At 39.8% G+C, this 24,164-nt stretch overlaps 1 protein-coding gene across 4 annotated transcripts in view; it reads right to left on the bottom strand.

The window, feature by feature from the left end:
- FBN1 (fibrillin 1) overlaps window positions 1–24,164 on the bottom strand; it is a 144,560-nt gene that overhangs the window by 103,058 nt on the left and 17,338 nt on the right. For all 4 annotated transcript variants that reach the window (XR_011681475.1, XM_071441490.1, XM_071441492.1 and 1 more), the window contains exons 5-6: window positions 19,326–19,421; window positions 17,741–17,836 (exon numbers count right to left, since the gene is read on the bottom strand). Coding sequence is in view for 3 of the 4 variants with exons in the window: in XM_071441490.1 (XP_071297591.1) it covers window positions 17,741–17,836; window positions 19,326–19,421 (192 nt within the window). In the remaining variant the exon portion in view is untranslated. The remainder of the gene's footprint in view (window positions 1–17,740; window positions 17,837–19,325; window positions 19,422–24,164) is intronic.

The following is a 24,164-nucleotide window of genomic DNA, read 5'->3' as shown; positions in this document are numbered from 1 at the left end:
GTGAATAACCAATCATCAGTGTACTGAGGGGAACAAACAAGCTCTGGCCTGTTCTTAGTAGACTACCACACACTAATGCTGATTTCAAGCCCAAAATGGGAGATCCCACTTGAAGAAGGGGGATGGTTCCATATGTACACATATTCACTCACACTTGCACTTCTTTTATCCTTCTCCATTCAGGGTACAGATTCAAGCTGAAGTTTTGTTACACTCTGGCTACACAGAGATGCTCCAAAAGATAAGCAAATACTCAACATAATAGGAATCACTCAGATTTAGGTCAGCAAACTGCAAGCCTCACTAACTCCCAACACAGGAATACTTAACCTTTGCATAACACTGGAGCGTTAGCCTGTCATGCGAGCCCAGCCTCCCTCTCTGAGCTTACAGCACACGGTGCAGTGCCCTGCACAGCCTGGCCGAGCCACACATCACTGCTAATGCATCCTGATGGATGAGCAGCACCAGAACCTAAAACACATGAAAATCAGAGAGCCACAGACAACAGAAGCCCTTTAAACACATTTTCCATTCTTAAAAAAATCCCTAAAATGCATTGAACTTAAGTGTAGTCCTTATAAATTTAACTATGTTATTTATTGATAAAATAGTAATTTATGTAAATTTTACAAAGCCCTTACAGGCTTTGCTTCTGTTTACAGATAAAAGTATCCGCAGAAACTGCTGCTGATCCAGATGCCTGTCTAATACATAATACTTCACAGCCTTGCAAAATGCTGTGTATTAAAGGTTGGAAACTGCTTTTTGGCCTACTTTCTACACTGACATACTGAAAAGGAGGGAGAGTCTTGTGGTTGAGACACTTGGCTGGGACTGGGATGACCTGAGTTCAGTTTCAGACTCTGCTGCAGACTCCCAGTACATCCTTACACAAGTGACTTAATCTCCCTGCAAATTAGCTCCCCACATGGAACATGGGGCTGCCAATATTTCTGGATGCTGGTGGGGCTTTTTCCTATTTAGACTACACAGGCTTTGGGATGCAGACTTGTGTGTTTTCTGAATGATAAAGGGAGCCTCAAGCTGAGTTCAGGCCTCTTGGAATTACTCTAATAAAATGAGAAAAGATCTTTCCTGTAAAGTTTTTTGTGTTTTGATTCTTTAAGGTTTTATGGTGGTTGGGTTTGGGGTTTTTTCTTTTTTGGAGGAGGGATGGTTGTGGTGTTTTATGGGGGGTTTTTAATGTTCAATTAATTGTCAGTTTCTAGTAAAAGACGAGGAATTTGCTCCTGAGATTTTCTGTACTGGGTGAGTGCAACAGCAGCAGAACACATTCCACAGAGGAACTCATGCACAATCAATTAGGTCGTCTAATTAATTTTCCAACTCAATAGATGCTATGAACTTTTTTTCTTCAGAAATATATCTACACACATGTGTAAAAGCAACCCAAAAACTTTTAAAAGGAGAGGAGAAGGACTGATAATATTCACTTGAAAGGAATAGGCTGCTACATGGGAGCAATGTTCTCTCACATGGAATTCATATTTCTGTCATGAAGGGAGAAAACACATATGGGGGGCATAAGACTATTTTCCCATTGACAAGGTTATGTAGTTACCATTAGGGACTGACTTGTTAATCAGTATTTAGAGTAATTTATGATATTAGGTTACCCCATAACTAGGGAGAATAAAAACATGTGGAGAGAAAAAGACACATTTTAAAAATAGGTTTGAATCAAATAGGGACAAAAAATGTCGATATTTACAGGGGGTTTGACCACATATTACATCAGATGTGCTACAGCATCTAACAACAGGTATCTGTTTCTCTAGCCCTAACTCAGCTAAAACTTCAATCAGCATCACTGTGCCTGAATAAGGACTCTGGATCAAAGATTGAAAGAAGCAGAAGAAAAACGGCCAGGCCAATTTTTTGCCTTCTCTCACAGAGTTTTACAGCAGCAAATTTTCAACTGCCATGAATTTTCTCTGCACTTCCTTTCCCATCATTGTGATCACCCTCAAGTCCTTATTCCACAATAACATAATGAAGTGTTTGTGGGACCAGAGTTATAATTGTGATGTCTGGATTAAGACAGTGAGTTGTGACATTTCTAAGAGTCCTAAGGGAGATGACAGTGAATTATAGAGAATACACAGACACTTGATAGTCCACAATCATGGGAAAAAAGGCACAGAAGCACAATAAAGAGCTTCAGTTGGGGTTTTACTATGGGTGTTTCTATGGAAGCATAGACTAGATTTATAAAGAACTTATAAAAATATCCAAAGCAAATAAAAAGTGATAAACATTACAGTTTCTCCAACCTGTAAGACAAATCAGTGTTCTATTAGTAAGTGTTTCAAACAATGCAGCTGCTAGATCAGATGAACAGACAGGGGAGAGAGCAAGCTCTGGAAAAGATACATACTGCTTGTAGGTAGGGAAAGCCAGAGCAAAAAGCCTTCAGGGAACAAGTGTGAAGGAAACAAGGATACAAAGAAGCAAAACAGCAAAAGAGCAGAGGGACGAAAAACAGGAAGGCAGCAAAGACGGGATGGATCAAAGCAAATCTAAGAATGAGTGGGAGGCACAGAGACAAGGAGAGATAAACAGTGGGAGCCAGCAGACACCATGTGTGAGAAGGGGAGAAAAGGGAAGGGGCGGGAAGGAAAAGGCTGGCCAGCCCCAGAGCTTCACCAGATCACCAGGAGAGGGAAGTTTGCCAGCACAGGCCGGCCAACTACCTGGGTAAAATGAAGGCCAGAGAGTCAACTAGCAAAGAGCAGCCAGGCAGCCACAGCCATCCAGGAGAGGAATCTGTGTATGGAGCAGCATGGGCACAACCCCAGCTGCACCCAGGAGCTGGGTGAGCCCAGCAAGCACCACACAGGGGAATGGGCAGGAGCAGCTCCAAGAACAGCAGTGAGCAAGAAGCAAAAAGACGCCTGAGAACATCCCAGCAATAGAGTGAGCATCTCACTGACACATCTGGCTATGCACTCTGAAATACTATCCACTAGGATCGTTGGGTGGCCAAATATGAATAAACAATGACTACACAAATTGCAGCTATTAACCATCCCTTTTCCCAAAAGGCATTTTCCTCCCATTTGTAGGGCTAATATCCATATTTGTTTTCTGTTTTGATACTTTCAAGATGACAAAGTACAAATTATGTACCCCAATATTATTTATATAGTTAAATGTCATAATCCTAAATCAAGAAAAAAAAAAAAAACACCAGGCCAGTGATAAATAAGAATATGAGATAAAAAAGGTATTACAAACCACATGAAGAATGGCCTAATCTTGCAGTGACAACATACTGCTTATCTCTTCAGTTAGGCAGCTCCTATCCATCCATCTCAAAGAAATAAAATTAACTAGACTGAATAAGAAAAACATTGAAAGGTGTTACTAAAGGATTTCTACTAGATAGTAAAAACTTGTGCTGTCTTCTGAAAGATTTTTACACTAAAAGAACAATAATTGAACAATTGAGTGGATTAGAATAAACCATGACAAGGTCTAACTGTTCCTATCTTCAGAGCTAAAATTTATTCTTTAAAAAAAGCAGTAAGGTGTGTGTACGTGTATATATATATATATATATATATATATATATATATATATATATATATATATATATAATTTCTGACAGGAACAAGTTTCATTTCACAGACTGTTAAGTGCATCCTGTTCATTTTTTTCTCCCCAACATTTTCCTGGTGTAAATCAGCATCATAAAAAGCAGGTACTTAAATTAATGGGTGATCCTGTCAAGGAATCAGGACTCAGAGAAAGAACAGAAGTGAAGTAATCCAGGTGTGTGTGGGTAGTGTCTCAACGTTTACCTTACCTTTCTGGTTATAGGACCTTCTCCACACCACCAAAACTCCTGAAGATGTTTTTCCTTTTAACTTCACTGGGCTTTGAATGAAGTATCAAGCCATCAGGAAGCCAGTGATCCATTAAACTCCCTTACCCTCAAACCAAAAGAGATTCACAGCTGAGACAGATGATATTCTAGGTAGTAAAAGTCAAATTCTGCCTGGGACCAAGTGCAAGAGAGCAGCACATGCCAGGCAGCACCCTGGGGTTCCCACAGCTGTAAGAGGAGGGAGGGGTAGGGAAGCAGGAGGGAAGAGGGAGCTTCCTTCTACGGCTGGGGAACAGCGAGGAGCTATGAGGGGGACGCACACAGAGTGCAGCATAATGCAGTTTAAAGTTCCTCTGGTACCTGCCTAAGCTGCAAGGTTTAGCAATTCCAGTGCCAATATAAATTTGTACCTAAAAATATAGGAAATATTTTCTTTTAATTTTTACTGGAATGGGTACATTTAACAATCCAGGTGGTCATCAATACATATGTGATTCACTTCCAGCAACGTTAGTGGAACAACAGACTGTTCTGTGGGGTGTCTAAAGTTTCAGCTCTTGTAAACCAGCACTGTGGGAAAACTTTTAGGTGGCTTTAAAAAAATTCTTGTAAAACAGTAGAAAGCTCATAATTTAAGACAGTTCAGTGGAAGAGAAAACTTCCTCCTGATAATCAGAAACATTTTGCACTACATCCAAAAGGCAAGTAGGACTTCCTCCAGGAATAATGTCTTTTATCCACATCATTCTTTGTCAGGAAAGTGTCTGAATATCTGTTTTAATAATTAAGTTTCAGGTTTCAACTACACTTGTGATAAATAATATTCACAGGAGAAAAATGTTTTTAGAGCATCAAATAGTTTAGTCTTATAAAATAAAATAAGCTTGTGGTGGTTAAACTACCCTACATAAGAACATTTTATTAGTGTGTGAATATACTATAAGCTGAAGTTATAAAGATATTTAGCCCACATGTTTGAAATGAGATAACCACTGGATTGGAACTTTTGCCTGGCAGCATGCTGATCTCTTTCTTCCTCCCATTTCATTTAATTAGTGACTTGAAATTGGATAAGCAACTTTTAAACAGCTGATTAAAATCCCTGTTCACAGGAATTATCTTGGTTATTTTTCACATGAGCATCAGGCTGCTCCTCTGCAGGGCAGTAATTCTGCTGTGACCTCATTCCACTTTGGCAAAGGTGTGGCGAATCACTGGCACCTTGGGTACTGCATCTGCATCAACATCCCCCACTTGAAACCACACAGAATACTGATCACTTGAATAAAAACAACAAATATAAAAAAGACACAAGGACATCACCTCAGCAAAAAAAGAAAGTCCAAAACTCTTCTACATCTGCTCAAATTTAAACATAACCTAAATCCTCCTAAAACACAAACAACTCCTTTAGCTTTAAAAGAGCTACTTAGGCTTCATCAGAGACTATTGGAAGACACATATACAAACTTGTCTAGGTGTTAATCAATGTTCATTAACATACTTGATTCTAAAAGTGCTTTAGAAATGAAAATATCACATGAAAGACTCTGTATGTGGCACATAAGCCCAAAAGGAAAAGAACAGTTTATTATAAAACTGAAAGAGGCTGTACTGATTTTCTTTGCTATTTACTCTACTAGAGTATTTCTCACTCATCATCTTGAAATCCCTAGTTGCAGTTAAATAAACACCATTCCATATAATGGTATTTTCTATCCACTATAACCACAATCTTCACTAAACATATTAATATTTGTGGCTTATGCATTTAAGCACTTTTAACTTTTATCCAAAATTACCTATTGATATTATTGTGTGGTAGCACAGCATAGATCTAATTGCTTTCTCAATAGCATTATTGAAATCTGATTTGATCAGGTCTCTCTGACTCCTGATTCAAAGGCCACTTAGGTCTTTGGGCATCCTTTGATTTTTCAAGAGCGACTGTGAATTTTCATCCAGGCTTCACCTCTCTGAACAATATCAAGACTTTTACCTTTAGGTTTAAAGTACTGCCTGAATGTCTGAATATAAAACTAATATATAGGCACAAGTAAGTGAGTGTGTGTGTGTGTGTGAGAAATGCAGGTATAACCAACCCTCTGGACATAGCAAAACAGGCTGTAGAATAAACACAAGCCACTCCCTGCAGGGTTCTGGCAATAGTTTACACTAAGTGGCAAATCATTACTGCTTTAGATATTTCTTGAAATGCCAGTCATCTTGAACTCTTCTGGTATTTCCTGGGGTGCAATGGGCAGTTGCCTAGAAATTTTGTATGTGGTATTTGATGCCAAATCACTGTGTAACATCTCATAAGATTACGTAAGTATTTATTAACAAAGAATAGAAGTTATATATGCATATGCACAAACCCCATTGAATTTGTTTAAATAACTTCAGACACTAAAATCTCAATTCTCATATCAAGAATTCCTTCAGCAGACAAACACGAAGCAGTCTCTCAGTAGTGAGAGATGGTAAAAGGAGCTCCTATAAGCTGCGCTCCAGACAGCTCCCACTGAAGTGTCAAAACTACCTTAAATCTTCTCAGTAAGGCTCTCCTCCCTCATGCTGAATTCAAAGGAAGTGTATTTATTCATTCATTCATTTATTTCAAAGAGGACCAGGATACCAGTCCTAATATGTCTGGGGGATAGTCGAATCATGGATGCAAAGGCCTGCTGCTGCTGCAGAGTAACAAAGAGAAATTCCTCTCAGCTTGAACTGAAATGGACATCAACAAGGCAGGCTGCAGGAAGTTGTTATTTCTGCTCAAAATTCTAAACAGCTGTTTTCAAGGCAGATTAAAAGATTTTTCAATGTTTGGATTCAACTCAAGAGCTTTATCTAATGCATACTTTGTATTTGAGTATTTGTTGAATTAGAAATTTAATAGAGCAGCTGAGTATTTTAAAATCTTTTGGAAGATGTGAAAAAGGGATGTGAACTCTAGCACACCCTGTAAAACATAAATTTCTTACCAAAAGAATATGTTATTCATGTGCTCTGTACATTAGGTCAATTATTACTCACTTTCTTTGGAGAACCACCAAGTGCCTCCACCCTTTATAACAGAGCACTGTAATCAACTGTAGTAAGAATAGCAGAATTATTTTAATACACACCGGTGGCTCAGGCCTGAGCTCAAGAAGGCTTGAACAGTAAGAGACTAAGAAGGATTTGCCATCATCTTTCCTTTATAAGAGGGAAAGAAATTAATGTTTCCTTGTCCACCTCTGTAAATAATTTCAATTGCACATAAATAGGGAACAATTTATAAAAAGGAATGCTTTAAATTTGGCTTCCAATTTAAACACTTCTGTTATTTATTGACAAATTCCATAAACAATCTGATACCAAAACTTCTTCCACAGCACGTCTTTCATTTCCGTTAACCCAGTTTAACCTCTCATCTTCCTTGCACTCAGCAGCTGTACAAAGCACTTTTTTTGTACTGACATCAGCAAGTGACTGAAGGGTTAGTGCTAGATTTAAAATGCCTTCTAAAACCACGATATTTTCTATTGAATTTGGAACCAAGTTTGATATAACTTGTACTGTTATTTTAATATAGTATCACCTTTCATTAAACCATATCTTGTTGGGTTCCTGCTGGGACCTGAGAACTGAAATAGCACAAGGTTTAATGCATGGCACTTCATTTTGTCCAGCCTGGCTCAGGCCAAGAGAAGCAGTTCAAATTATTTAGATAACCACACAGATTAAATACCCAGCAAGATAACTTGCTAAGTCATTCATCATTTGCCATTCCTGGCCTGTGCTTGTGTCTAGCAATGTTTTCACTAGAAGAGCCATTCAGATGAATGGAATGCACATCTCCACTCAGTCTCCCCTGCCCAAGCAGCAGTCTAAAAACGTCTCGACCTGCCTCCCATGCTCTTTTCCCCAGATATGTGAAAACTGCCTAGATCCTCTCTGCCATCATCTTCTTGCCTATCTTCCCTTCTCACCTGTATCTCTTGCCTTTGCTTTATGAGCCCTATAACTTGACCAAATTTTAGTGTATTAAAACATTATTGTCTCCTTACTTCAATCCCTCAAAAAGTTCACAAATCATCCTCTTACTACTCTTTAACCCCTCAGTTCAAGAACCAAGTAGCTGAAATTAGTTCACACCACAGGGTGTAATCCAATTTTAGACGTAATATCTGCATCATTAAGCTGTATCCTACCTGAAAGGTTATTGGAACCTAAGTAACTTAACATCAACCCTCCTTTCACAGAGGTGGATCACTCACCACTTTTCTCACTGCAGATCTTTTGGCCTTTGAAGCCTTTGGCTTGGAAGTAATTTTTGACCCTGTGGCTTCTTCTGGAGTCTGTATTAATCCAACTGTAAAGCTGCCATACTTGCATTTTACAAACCTCTCCAAGTTACCACCCATACTGTCCCACCAGGACATGGAGATTCTCATAAAGGCTTTCATCATATCCCAGCAGGACAATTTAGACTTCACTGCTTGCTGGTTTTACTATTACTTCTTTTAAACATTTCAAGTCCAAGTAGTGTTTTGTCACTGTACTGCTCAACTGAGCTAAGACATCTGGACAATGCAGACAAGAGACCAGTCCAATGGCCCTTGAAGAAACAGTTCAAGGTGAGTCTCACTTTAAGAGTCACCTTAATTGCACTTTAAAGAAAGTGCACAGCATGCTTTTTCCACTGCATGTTTATCACTTTTTTCTTGCTGTAGTTCTCAGAAACATAAGCAAACAGGAGCTGTTGAGGTCCTAAAACCCTCCATCCCTGAGGTACCCAGCTGCTTCCTAAATCAGGTGAAATTAGCAAGCACCTAATAGGTCTCCCCATCTTTTTGCATTAAGTGACAAGCAAGTAACTACAATTAGTGTCAAGTGCAAACAGGAAAACTCTCCTGACAGTGTGTCTGTAGTTATTAGTATTACTTGGATTTAAAACCATTCCCTATTCCACACCCCATGAACCACTGTAGTTTTGTCAGCTTATTCTTCATTTTTAAACTAACTGTTCCATTTTTAAAATTTTATTAGGCAAGTACATTAGATGTCATCAGCATAATATGTGCTTTCATTTCACAGCACTCAATCAATCACTGCCACAGGAAAAACACTCTCTGGATAACAGAACACAAAAACAAGGGAAAAAAAACCACAGAAGATCCAGAATTATGAGCACTTAGACAATGTTAGCACTGGACCTTCATTAAATAGCTAATAGGTCTGAATGGTACAGCTGGAGGTGTACAAATCACAGACTAAAACATATTCTAGCACATTTTCCACAGTCCTGGGCAATCTGCTCCAACTGATCCTGTTTGAGCAGGGGAGGTGGACTAGGTGATCTAAAGAGGTCCCTTCCACCCTGAGCAATTCTGTAAGCTAAAATACAATTAGAAATTACCTTTTCTCCCTTTAAATCTTACAGTTCTATTTTTAAAAGAATGTAAATGCATTGTTTGATAGGCAGGAGTTACCCCAGTAACCAGCAGATATGCATTTTGTTGTGCTGCCTGTTTTTGCCAGAGACAAACTCCTTTTCCAAACCTTGCTGAAAATTCAGATATCAATAGATTCAATGGAGCAATTGTAAGTAATGGGACCGAGATAAAAGGACCTGGAGCAAAAGCTGAGGGTTTAATCTTGAGACCAAAGAGTACTATGAGGCCCCTGTGCATACAGAAATAAGGAAAATGGTAAATCTTGTAAAATATCACTAAAATTATGACCACTGCTGCAATGCCAGCAAGGACACCTCTGGCTTGGTCCCATGCTGTGTGCAGTGGTGCAGGATGAAGGCATCAGCCACCACCTCTCCAAGGAGGCAACAACTGTGAGCATACAGGTTTCTCCTCAGCTCCTGCTTCCCTATGACTGTCAGCACTTCTGTGTCAGAAGAAAAAGCTCTAGAGGGTCACAGAAGACCATTCATTCCAAGGAGTAAGGAGCAAATGGGGACAGCACTGAACACCTGGCAATCACTGGGTAAACTTTGCAAAAAACATAAACATTGAGGACAGGATCATTATAAAACATAACTGAGATCACTTGGTAAGCCAGGCTTACTCGAGGAAATGCTTTTTAAAAATTGAGGCACACACTAAGTTAAACATTCAGGGACAAGTAAAACAGTGCAGAGACCACTCTTTCAGAATGGGAGACCTATAATCTGAATTACACCACCATGGAAAGAAATGAAGGCTATAGCACAGCAGACTCAGTTCCATTAACCTACCTGTGCTAGTTTAGTTCGGGTAACGCCTGCAACACATACAAAGTAAATATAAAAGACCACAGTCAAAACTCAGGTGCTTGAAAAGGTTCACATTTCTTAAAATATAAACCCACATGTATATATGTGTAAATACATATGCACTTTTAATAACTTTCATGCTTTTTAAAATTACATATCCATAGCCTTTGCACGCTTAGCTACAGCAAAGGGAAATACTGAATCTTGGTTTCTTTACGTAGCAAAATTCCACCTTTTTTTCCAAAAGAAGTTTCTTCTGGATACAGAGTGCAAAGCCAAGGTCTGTTTTACAGCAGAGCAGAATTTGGAGAGTGGTATTTCTCTCAGGGCTCCTTTCTTTTCAGACCTTATTTAGGCCTCTTTTCTTTTCCTACAGCATTTCTCTCAAGTGCCAAACTGTACAAGCTATCATAAAAAAAATATATATAAAAACTACTCAGTCATTATTCATGAACCTCTCAAGGGCAACTGGAAGTGAGAATGTGCCTGTCCTTACAGCTGCTCTTAGGTAGTTGTTTCCCACAATTTTTTGCAGCTTTTATGCTGATACAGGGGAGATCTCTTTCTAAATCTAACAGTTTACTTTAGCAAAGTCTTGTTTTTACAGAGATTTCAACAGCTCTGTTACGAATACGTAGCAAAAAATCTTACATGTGTCAAAACAGTTACACTGACCACTTTGAGCACCTTGTTTAAGATGCATTTTCATTAGCATTTTGCAGCTGACCTACATAAAAGAATTGTTTTACTTGGAAATGCCTTCATCAGTTTATCCTTTCATTAGGTTAGATCTATGTTTTAAAAGAGGTTTCTTTTCTTTTTTAGGGCTGGCCATCTAAAAAGTTTTAGATCTCTTGTAAAAACAAAGAAAAAAAAGTAAATCACAAACTCAACTGAGGCATCATGCATACTGATACTTGCTTCTGTGGCAACTCTAACAAAAATTCTCAGCTTACCAGCCCAAGAAGAAAAAAAGCTATGAATGGGTGATTTGGAAGGAAAACATTTGTTTTCACTGTAACAAATGAGAGGATTTCAGGTAGCGGTGCTTTCTTCTATCAAAGTATGTTGCAGCCCAGAGAAGGAGTAATTTTCTCCATAAACAGCTAACTAGGCACTGTTAGGTAAGTTCTCAGCTGCATTTACTCATTCCCTATATTATGTCCGACTCTGGGAGTCACCATTTCAAAGGCACTTTTTCTTTGGAAAGTTCCATGAGAAATCAATTGTGGCCAGCTATTTTATTTTTTACAAGTTTTGGCTGAAATTAGAAAAATGGGCCTGGTAAAATGGTTCTAAGAGGGGAACATGAGCCCTAAGATACACATTCTGAATTTCTCAAATGTAACACCATGCTGCAATGACAACCAATATCAATAAAAGCTGATTCAATCTTTCAACACACATATACACAAAAAAAAAATTACTCTTGTGATACAACACATGAGAGGGATTCTTTCCAATTCTCCCTGGAACACTGCAGAGCACAGCTCTGGCAGTGAAGGCCAGTCAGGGAAGCTACAGCCTTCCACTGTCTGCACTGTGTATATAGAAGTTATAGCTGTACGATCTGCATGCAACATCCCATAATCTCTCCATGTAGGTAACTTCTACAAAGCCTCTCCTGCACTGGCCTCCACTCTCCATTTCTCAAGGCACTACAAGGCAGACAGCAAGAATCACATGCAGGCAAAGCCAGCACAAGGTCCAGCCTGGCTGCAGCGAGAGCTGAACCCAATTTTTTGCACAGCAAACAGGAGCCAGAAGCTGCCAGCAAAGCTGGAGGCAGGAGTCAGGTTCAACAACAAAGCTGTTTGCAGTACCAGAAGAATGATCTAGTGACTCTCCTGTGAGTCCTTTCAATGTCCTACATACAAGAACCAAATCTTACAGATTAGAACAATGCAGCTATTTCATTCAAATGTTTCGATGATAATTTATACCAAATATAGGCTCCATATTTTTGATTAAGTTTGTATGCATCTCCACTGCTACAACTAAAATCAAAACAAAGTAAGTCCAAACAATACTTTAGTGCACATCTAAAGGTCAGTGTCCTTAGCAGCCAATCAAGAAAGCATGGAAATATAAAAAGGTCTGCCAAATAGCTGAATGAAAACTTTAGATTTGCTTGACTGAAACCAAAACTCAATTTGGAACAAAATGTAAATGTTCAGCTTCGTGTACAAAAGTTGGAGCCCTCACATGTCACAAGAGACCTAAGCCATATGTACTTAATCATTTATGGATCTTGATTAAGCTTATAAGCATATATCTGAAGAAACATTTTAAAACTGGCTATATGATATTTTAAGACACACAAAGCATAGAGCAAGCAACACAAGACCAGTTATGGGGTGAATATGCAAGGACCAGAACAATGTATAAAAGCCTTCCCATACATAAGATCCCTAAAAATGCTTTTTGGCATCAAATAACAGACATGATCTGAGTCCTGAGTTCTGATCCAGAGATCTATTGATTATATTGCTAAGTATTACAAACCACCTAAATCACACACAATCATTCTGTAGAGGCTGACTTCTCGACCATAAAGCTGCAGCTTCAATTTTAAAAATTAAAAAACTCATCCAGTTATCTCAACCTCTTTTTTAGAAAAGATAACCCAATGGAATTTTTATTCTAAAACTGAAAGACATCAAGGGTAACAACATATACTGAAATTATTTTAAAGTCAGTAGAACATCACTCTGTGACTAAATAGATTGATCTTCAGTCTGAAGCCATTTTTCATAACTTTTCAGGGGGGAAAATGTGTGCAAGAGTCCTTATTGCAGGCCATCAAGTTTAGCCATCCTTCAGTTTGCTGCTATAACACTGTACATGCATGCATTCATGTTACAGGGCTGCAGAAACTACATGTCTATGTCAACAGATGTGTTTCTTGGAAGAAAACAACAGAAATCAAGTTTATTCAAATGTTTGCCAGCTACCATATGCTGCAATACTACTTTAAATGCAACATAAGGCTTTGGGAACATACTTTTACTGCTATCTACACTTTGTTATTTACTTTCCATTTCGACTAAATACCAGAGACGGGGCACACTAAGGGGTGCAGTGTCCTCTTTGTAAAAACATTCTACCCGTTGTAGTATTTAGAAAGAAAAAAAATATACAGGGCCCTACATTACTCTTGACCACTTTCAGCGGCTGCACTTTCATAGGGAGGCTCCGGGAAAGATATTTTTACATATGGCATTAATTCTGGGAACTTTTAATAATGGCCAAATATAATTAAAAATTATGCAAAAATTCCTGCCATGAAGAGAGCAGTACAGAAACGACTCTGTTTGAAGAAAAAGCAATCGTTTGCTCATATTCTGAGTCCATAAAAAAACAAAACACACGTGGTACGTTTTTAATATTTGAACTACATCAGGCCCAATTCTGCTCCTATGTGAAGCGAGTGGCAAAAGTCCAGAATGCAGCAGGATTGAGCCCCTGATGTTGTCACAAGCATTCAAATAAACAAACAGGTCTGTAACACATTCTAAGCTTCCACTGTGTTCCTCTAAATGAATCCAGACAGAAAAAGAAAAGCACATTTCATTGCATTTCTGCAATGCAAGGATAACAACAATGTACAACCTTCTATTATATAGAACTCACCCTCTTAAAGTATTATCACCCAAATGTCTAAAGAGAAACAGTTTCAAAGAGTCAAGAAAACCTTTGTGCACAAATTTGTAGACAGCTCTACCAAATCTGGTTTTTGATCTTCCTGAGCTCCTAACATCAATTTTTCTCTGGACTTTCATAAAGTGCAAGATACAGGGATGTTTTCACACAACCCAAACGTGGGCATCTCCCACAGCCAGCTAAATCCTCTAGGCTCTTTTACAGACAATAGCAACAGCTGTCAATGTTCTGAATCATCCTCAGGGGAACATAAGCAAAGTCTCTGCTCTCAGTCTCTTCAGCAACTCTAAAAGAAACTGCAGAGTCTGTAACTCACTCAAGTTATTCAGCACTAACAGTAAAATGGCATAAGGATGGCATCCAGTTTTTAACCAGTGGGAGAAATTTTGCTTCGTCCACATCTTCATTTTCTGCTATCTCTGATTTCATAAATAATATGATTACTGATAAACTAAAAGTTGAGTGCATCTCTGAGATCTTAACTAACTCTGAAAGCTTGGGCCAAAATCCAGCAAGGCCCTTAAGCACTTGCATAATTCTAAGCATATTGACATCTTGGGTTTGAACTTAAAGGCATGTCAAAGCTCATCACTGGACCACCGCCAAAGAACTCAGCACCTTCCTAAAAGCAGTCCCTGAAGATCAATTTTTAACTGAGGCCATATCTGTGAAATATTTTCCTTCTTGGGCTATGTATTTTAAATGTGTCTTAAACGGCTGTAGGAAGCATTCCCAACTCCACTACACTTTTACTGTTGAGTTTATGTTAAGTCCACCTTTTTGAACACTATTGCACAGAAAAGCCAGGTCTGTTGTTTGATGACACAGCTGCATATACTTGACAGTATGTCCAAGCAGCTTCTGCTGCTCTGGAAAGGAGCCAAACACCCCACACAACAGCTCAGGAGTTAATGATACATGTGCACCACGATCAAGTTATTGATCCAGCTCTGGTGAAGCCTGTCTCACCAGTGGCATGGCATACACTCCCAGGACATGGAGAGGAACTCCACTGATAAAAGTGAATCTCAGAATTCCTTATGCTCATGTTTATAGTGTTTTACACTAAGATTAACACTTCCAAGACACACAAAAAGGTGATTTGTGTGCCAAAACGGTCCAAGGCCAGCTGCTACCCTCTCAAAGAATGACTGAACAAATACATAGAAATACTCATGCCACAAATTTGATGCTGTTTGTTACACTTTGAAAGCAGTGGGTCTTTCACCAGATAAAGCCCTTGACCTACACAGAAGTCTTGTCTTCGTTAACAATCCCATGGTCAACATTTACTGAGGTAATGTATGGAAAAACTACTTAAAACAGTAGACACTGTTATAGAACAGAACTACACAACTTGTCTCTGTAGCTAAGAAACTGGATTTAATTTTGTTCCAAGCACCTGCAACATTTTAAATGCTTTCCCTATCGGATTATTAGAATAACCCCACGTGTTTGGTTGCCTCGACATCATTTTATTCAAGTCAGTTCTAAGTTATGACATATGCAGCACAGGCTGGAATATTCTTTGGTGTGTGACATATGTGCCACAAACACTCTTTGACTGTTACTGTTAGTTGATGCTTGTAGAGAAAAGCACTGGGTGATACAGAGCAGTAAATTACTTCCATAACTGTTAGTTTGTGGGATGGCATAACCTAGAAGTCAAATCACAGCCAAACAGATGGAGAATGTGTATGCCACAAAACTGTATCACTGCATATTACGTTTATATCCAGAAATGGTGTTTGCAAAACAATCTGCTTCTCCTGCTTCTGCCAGAAATGGCATAGCTTAAGACACCATTTCTCTTGAGTATTTTCCTTCCCCCCCCCCACCCCTGACTCCATGCACAGAGATGCTTTGGTTTTGTTTTGTTTCCTCCCCTCTTTCTTTTCTTTCTAATAAACACACCATTTTACTCTACAAGGCATGAATCTTGTCAATTTTCTGGCTAACATCCATTCACATGTACATCAGAAGCCCACCAGGGAGTGTCAAAGCCACAGAACTTTCCAAAGCTAGATTTAAAATATGGACCTCTTACTTAGCTGACAGCTGTGTAAAATCATATGCAGCCAGACAACTCCCCAGTGACCACACAGGTGCATGTGCTGAACAAGGCAAGTTATTCTAAGACCAAGATTAGTTTATACTTGAAAAGTTATCTTCAGAAAAAGTTTTTCTCATGGCATAATGTGATTCTGAGACCAAAAACCACCACACCCTTTTTAGAGGAGGGGAACATATTAGCTCAGCTAGGTAGAGAGACTGCAGAAAATCTGTGAAAGCAGCCAAATTTCAGAGGTTTTCTGGGAAGATATGACAACCATTTGGCCTCAACACAGCAAGCAAGCATTAACCAGGAATACTACAGCTCATTAATGTCTATTTTCTCTTTTATTGATAACTATAAAATCAAACACATGTTTTAAGTAAAAAACTGCCTGTGGACAAGGCATGTAAGTTACAAATTTCCACCTCAATTGTGCTCAATAGCATGCATGTAATTTCAGGACAGCTTGACTTGGCTCAAATGGCTCTGTGCCACCAGTTTCTCACTCCACCCACCACCAGGAAGGAGCCCTGAGGGACAGGACTGAAGCTGTTACCAGGATTCAGCCTAGAAACTTGCCCTAATGATGTGGAGTCAAACTGGTCTCAGATCAGGCAACACAGAAATAGCACTGAACAATCTTCTTCTGAACTTTCACTTGACACTCCTCACCAGACTGAAGGCTCAAAAACTTCACCCATGAAGAACAAGGAGTAACTGCTTGCAATTCCAAGTCTTTACAGTAATATTCCGTGAATTCTCACCTATAAGCATTTATTCTCTCCAAAATTAGGAACTTTTCAACCTAATTGCACATTCCTCTTACTCCTCTCTCCAGCAGTGAGATCCCATGATTCAGAACTGAGCTACTTTTCAGTCCTTGGAAAAATCTCACCATTGGTTTCTACTACTTTTATAACATCTGAGTGGACAACTGGCATGACTTTACCCAGTGCCAACACAGCAATTTTATCTGCTGTAGGGAGTGTTGGAAATACCTGATTCATCAGTTAAAGCACAGGAAAAAAAAACTTTTGGTCCCCTCAGAGTTGTTGTTTTGTATCACCCACCTATGCTGCCACATAAAAAAAGCCAACTGCTACTCCTCCAGGTGCAGCACTGACAGCAGAGATCATCTGACACACTCATTGACAGAAATGTCATGTGCCAAGCACATCCTCTACATGGAAGCCCAAAATCAGATTATTAATGTCTATTCTGCCCCAGGTTCATAGAGATGTAACACAACCTATTCTATGAGTAGAATGTATGAGTTTCCAACTACACAGACCAATTGCTCTGACAAGTGAAAATATTTTATTTGCATTTTTATAAAACTCAACAGGATTATACCTAAACATTGTCCACTGCTCACAAATGAAATGTTAAGTTGGTTTAATAACCCTGAAAAAAATCCACATACCATATAAGGTAGTTGGTATCATTGTGTTTTCATTTGAAAATTATCACTATGGATATGCAACTAAAAAGCTAAATTAAAAACAATAAATCTGTACAAAATGGAAAAGAGAATTGAAGAAACTCTGCAAAAGAAAACATAACAAAGACAGAGGCAAGATGCTACTTATATATATTAAATCCAAAGACATTTCTGATGACTTAGAAACCGAAATTTGAACAAAAGCACACAAACACTTTCATTTGCCACTTCTTCCACTGGAGTGTTTTCATCACAAACAAAGTAAACAGCTACGTCTGTGTTTTATCCTGGCCTCTATCCTTATGAAGTTCACATATTTCTAAAAATGCTACTTATAATTTATTTTCTGTCTTGAGACCAACAAAAACAAACACAACTAATTCAGCCACAGAATACAATAGGTAATGGCCCAACAGCCCTGCTGCTGGAAGTGCTGGAACATAATTCCTGCCACTGGTTTAGGGCACGTACCTCTCTCACACTGGGGTCCAGTAAAGCCATAGGTGCAGGCACAGCGGTTCGGAGCTACGCATCTCCCTCCGTTGAGACATCCATTTTCACAGACAGCTGCATCAAAGGGAAGGCAAGAGTAATCTTTATTCAGCTGTTTTCAGAAAGACATGAAGCTATGCACTTGGCCAACTTAGGTAAACTGGTAAAAATTCTTTTCCTAGAATCTACTCCATGACCTTTTACTACTTCCTGGCCTCATTAGTACCGTGAGCTCATCTTTTCAGTGGAGCATAACACACATACAGGAACAACCACAGCTCTTCTGACCTCTCAGAGCCTTTCCCTTTGGGATAGCTGGACAATCCCATAACTTCAAAATAATATCTTTCAAACTTGTAACAAACAAACACTGATAGAGATTGCAGATAGAAGATGGAGAGGAATATTTCATCTCTAAATCCCCAAATGTGTTTGTTCCTTCTGTAATAATCCAGTATTAAAAGGATGTTTGCTGGTGTTAAATAAATAAGGCTATTAACTAGGATAGCAAAATTTAATCAATATCTATTCCATGTTAATTCAAGATACTCTTCCTCTGTATCATGTTGTCACTAGCTTCAGAAGTCAATTTTTTAATAATAAACTCCAAAAGAAATTCTTCTCAGATATAATTAGAAAATACAACATGCACATGAAAAAGGAGATTTTAAATACAATTTCGTGTTCATTGAGTAATGTTATTCTTTGTTCCGTTTCACATTCACTTCAGTAGAAAGAAGATTTCCATTTATCCTCTTTTATCCACTTGATATTTCACAGTGAAGGCAGAAATACAATTCTTAATCCTTTCACCATGTGATCCTCCTCCAGATTATTAGGGTAAATTCCTGGTCCCACTGAAGTTCATGTAAAGTGTGCCATTGATTTTGACAGAGCACAAAAGGTTTTCATTAAAGGAGCTAAACACATTTTCTGTGTCAGACCAATATTTCACTAGATAGCAACGTGACAGCCTTGGTTAAAAGCAGTGTCTACGTCCTTATTTGAGTTACTTCACAGCATTCCAGCCAAGAACAAGAGAGCACCAGAGTCAGTTTGGGAGAGATTTCAAGCAGCACATCCAGGATTGCTTTTGACTAAGGACTGATTGAGGAAATAAAAAAATCTGTCAATCAACTCTAATAAGACAACATCAAAATTTCTAAAGCATATTAGCTAAGTCTGATGCAAACACTGTAATCAAAACAAGACTTTTTATTAAAAATACTAATTTTATCTATAAAATGAAAACTGAATTCCATGTAAAATTTAGATGTATGACCCACTGCTCTAGTGGGGAAGAAATCCTGGAGGTCAACGGGAATTACGGCAATTATAGGATCAAGTTATATCCAATTATTATGAGGTCACATGGTGTTTTTAATAGTCTTGATCAGTAAGAATTCACTCAGCATTCATTACAAAGACATGTATTTTTCTGTAAAATTTCACTATACCTGATCAAAACCAAGCTCAACAGCAGCTGAAGTTTAGTGCAAAAGAGTGTCCAATCCCCACCCCCAGAACCACATAAGAGTATCTCCATTGCTGGGAGTGTACTTACGCTGCCCACAGTGAGTTCCTGTGTATCCCTTCTGACAGAGGCAATGGTCATCACTGCAGCTACCTCCGTTCATGCACCGGATGTTACAGTGTTGGACTTGAAAAGAAAAAGATTTTCCTCAGTTAAATCAAACCAAACTTTACATTAAAAACCCTAATTTTAGCTATAAAATGAAAACTGAATCTGAGTCAGAAACACTTGACTGTTTGCTAAAGGTAAACATTTCCTTTTACTTTTTTTTTTAGGGATTGACTCTGTGAACCAGAAAGTTTTAGAAGTCAAGAATGGACATTTTATGACAGATATGGAAAATGGCACTACAGAACACAATATAGATTCACAGTTCCTAAGGATTATAGGATATGGTGTGAAAATTTGATGAACCCTCTCATTCAAATGAAGTCAAAGGCATTTCATATGAGCATAAATCCTCAACATTTCTTTCCTAGTTTGCAATTATGAGAAAAAGCCTTCAATAAGGGAAAAGTACTAAACTTCTGGCAGACAGCATCATTAGAAAGGGAGCCTTATCATCTGGGAAGTGGGGGAGGGAAGTATCGAAGGGAAGCATGTAAGGAAGCTCCTGCAGACAGCCCTGTTCTGCTAACACATGCAACACCAGAAGCTGACCTGGCCAAGCAGGATTTCTGGCATAAAAAGGAGAAATAAAAAGGAGAAATTTCTGGCATAAAAAGGAGAAATAACAGAGTGATTTCTTTCTGTATGCCAACTGTGGGCTCACCCCACCAGTAGAGCTGCTGTGCTTGGGAGCTGCAGAGCTCACAGACAGCCCTTCCCCAGAGCCAACAACCTTCCCCTCCCAAGGGCAGAGGCAGGGAGCAGCAGCTCTCTCTCCTCAGCTGCAACCCCATCCCTTATAATGGTTAACAGGCAGCTTAAGCCTCATGCCAGTAAAACATCATGTCTCTGAGTAATTCTTTTAGTAATAAGGGCAAACATATTTCTTAACTAGATGTTGGGAGCAACTGAAAGTATGTCAGGCTCCTCATAAGACAGAGAGAAGTGGGCAGATCTCCCAACAAAGTGAAGCCCTTACAGGTCCTGCTGTCCAACACAGCTGGGAACTGGGGCCTGCCCTCCAGTAAGCAGCTGGGAAATGGTTTTCCTCCTAACAGGAGCCACATGAAAGGCTCCTCCCCAGATAGGATTACAGTCTGATCAGCCTTTCAGTAGATTTTGATGGAGCACTGGATACCTACACCATGCTGTCTGAAATGCTCAGGACTGAAAATGGAAATTGCATGTCCCGACAGAGCCTGGCAACTGTTAGCTGCAAACATCGAATTTTTCATCTCACACAAAACTCTTAGGCATCATTTGGCTTTTAACAGTTCAGAAGTATGTGAACAGATTTTTTTTTCATTTTCAAGCAGAAATAATAATTTTAACTGTACTGCCTTCTATAACAATATGATTCCACAAAACAGAAGTAAAACAAAACTGGAGAAAGAATTGAAAGCAATCTAGCATTTAAAACACTAGTAACCTTAATTCTTCAATTATAAAAGCAAAAACTGTGTATTACATTTCTTATGTGTCTAATAGTTATTATACATCTTTGTTCTGCTTTGGATGTACTTCAGTACTTCAAGCAACAAAAATGTACTAACATTCCTCAATAAAAAGTAAAATTGTCTGCAAATACAGAGTGAATATCTGGTGAAAATTTTTGGATAATGTCCTAAGTAGGTCAGAGAAAGGTGTACAGTTACTTTAAAATGTGTAGTTCAACTAGTTTTATACAATCTTAGAAAAACAGAGGGGATTACAAAAAGCATAGGAAATGATATCATCTGTCAAGCAGGGAAGGAACTTAAAAACCACAAACTGATTTCAATTAGAGCAAGCTATGCCAAGAGCTAATTTCCATTCCCACATGAAGACCAAAGCCATTTAAGTAGTTTGAACTACATTTGAGATTAAAAGGTTAACAGTAGCTTAAATGATGATTTTCATATTATCTGTTCATGTATAAATGAAGTATATTTCCTCATTTTGGGGATATACACACAAAGTTTCCATAACTTGTCTTACTGCTTCTTAAAATAACTTTTTCAAGGTAAAATACTTCTTCCTCCTTTAAAAACTAAAATCATTATGGGAGACTGCTGGGACACCCAGTCATCCTCACTAAAATGAGCCATTTAAAGCAGTGAGCTTTCTTGCCTATTACCAGGCAAGAGGACCACTGACATAGTCAGTAAACTAATTACTTATTTTCTGCCCTCTTTTGTGGGAATGTTGGAAAGAGTACTTCCAAAATCATACAAACTATTCTGTAATATTATCCTTCCAAAAGTTTACAGACACACATTCAAAGACTGTCTGGAGCTCAGATGATGATTTTAAAAATGCATTTTTGAAAACTAGCATATTAATGCGGGTCCAGGTTCTCTTTTCTCAGCTATATCAACAACTCCATTAATGTCAGTGGAGATATTCCGGTAAATGAAATAACCTGTTCCAAGATACCACACTGACACAGACTCAAAGAAAAAGCACAGGAATTACCATAAGGCTGGTAAATCAGTGCATATAGCTTTGCCTTATCTTGGCACGCACAGGAAATGTTAACATCGATAAATGGTTGCTTTTAATCAATTATTGTTCTTTTTCAAATCCAATTTGTAAACAGTCTGCACTGGAAATGTCTGAAGTCAAAACAGGAATAACTCCAGGAACACAACTTTATAAACCTGCAAAAGGCCAGCAAGACCATACATATCCACACAGGCTTTGCGTGTGGGAGGAAGTTGTGTTTTTTATCAAAGTGCTGCCCTCTTAAGCATAACAATTCCTGAGTTTTTAAATAAATACCCAGCAAAACTGAGTAAAGACTTCATCACACCCAGAGCACTGCCACAAGCACAACCGCTCATGAAACGTGCAGGAGCTCACCAAGCAGACCAGAGGTAGCACACAGGCTGTCTACTCTGCCCTCCCAAACTCAGAAACGTGAGGCGGGAGGCTCCGCACTCCTCAGGTGGGAACCGGCGGCGCCGCTGGCCCGGCCCCTCAGGCTGAGGGCGGCAGCGCGGCCAGCGGGCACGGCAGGAGAGGCCGGCTCTGCCTCTGTGCCACTGCCGAGGAAACGCTCCCAGCCCCGGCCGTGCATGACGCAGGGCTTTGCCTGCCAGGAGCTGTAAACAAGGAATGACGGCCGCATCGCATCCCAGATGCTCAGCGTGCTTTCTCTGTCAAGTGACTGACTCAGGAGAGAGATGGCAGCTAGCGCCAAGGCGGGACACAAGCCTGCTGCCCCACGGCCCTGCACAAGGCATAGACAAAATCCGCAGTACCCTCTGTCACAGCTCCCTTCCTTCAGGATCAGCAAATTCCTTCCCTGTTTCAGTCAGGCAAAACCATTCTGATTACAGAAGCAAAACCAGGGGCTCAGCTCAGAGACAGACCTGACCCATAACCCTGGGGGCAGCCTGACACCCTCCTCCTCGTTTGCCCTATGCTCGCACAGGGGCAGAGCAGCAGCTCTAACACGCGTCAGGATAATAGAGCATGAATGGAGCACTGAGGGGCCGGGCGGCAGCAGCGACAGACACGGACACTGCAGCCCCAGCTGTGACAGACACAGACACTTCACCCTGCAGCAGCGACAGACACGGACACTGCACCCTGCAGCAGTGACAGACACGGACACAGCAGCCCCAGCTGTGACAGCACCCTGCAGCAGCGACAGACACGGACACTGCACCCTGCAGCAGTGACAGACACGGACACTGCAGCCCCAGCTGTGACAGCACCCTGCAGCAGCGACAGACACGGACATTGCACCCTGCAGCAGTGACAGACACGGACACTGCACCCTGCAGCAGCGACAGACACGGACACAGCAGCCCCAGCTGTGACAGCACCCTGCAGCAGCGACAGACACGGACACTGCACCCTGCAGCAGTGACAGACACGGACACTGCAGCCCCAGCTGTGACAGCACCCTGCAGCAGTGACAGACACGGACACCACCCTGCAGCAGTGACAGACACAGACACTGCACCCTCAGCCAGGGATCTCTGGGGGTGGCAGTGAAGCTGCTGCCACGGCAGAGCAGGGAGCCCAGGACACCTCCCACAGCATGGAGCGCTGCACATTCACACACAGCTGCACCTGCAGCGTCAGAGCACTCACACATCACAGCCAGCAGCAGGGAGGCCTCCTCACTTGGCACTCTTATCTCCAAGCCTGCTGTAAGCACACCCAAAAATTCACTAATTACACAGAAATAACCACTACTCAGCCAGTAAGTTTACTGATGTCACTAAAATCCCTGCTGAGAAAACCACCGGCTGATCTTTTCTACCACAAATCAGATTCCTAAAGCTGACTCTTAACCAGAAAAGTCCCAGAAACTGACCTGCATGAGAATCAAACTTGGAGGCTTTGTTTTACTCTCGAATCCACATGCTTTCCAATCCACATTAAATATTTTATTTCAACAGACAACCAGAGTATGAGTCACTGCCAATTCAGTTTCTATCTATGGATGTACCTGCTAGAAAATCTATGCCCACTAGTGACTGTTTAAGTACTAAAGACACACACAGCTTAAAATATCCAAAGAATATCTCAGACACATCTCATGTACAAGAAGCTATACACTTAATTCTGAGAAATCATGGATTTTTCAGACATATTTGCTATTTTTATTTTGCATGTGACAAACATGTATCATTTACATTTGATTTTTAATTATTTAATTAGATTTTTTCTTATTTTAAAAACATATAATTAAAATAAGGTTTAATGAATGCATATTCTGACAAAATATTAACTGTTACCAAAGGTAGTTGACAGTAACCATGTGGT

Source organism: Agelaius tricolor, unplaced genomic scaffold, assembly GCF_023055355.1.
Source record: "Agelaius tricolor isolate 1412-34295 unplaced genomic scaffold, bAgeTri1.0.p SCAF_16, whole genome shotgun sequence".
Lineage (NCBI taxonomy): Eukaryota > Metazoa > Chordata > Aves > Passeriformes > Icteridae > Agelaius > Agelaius tricolor.
This window is presented reverse-complemented; position numbering and strand designations above follow the sequence as displayed.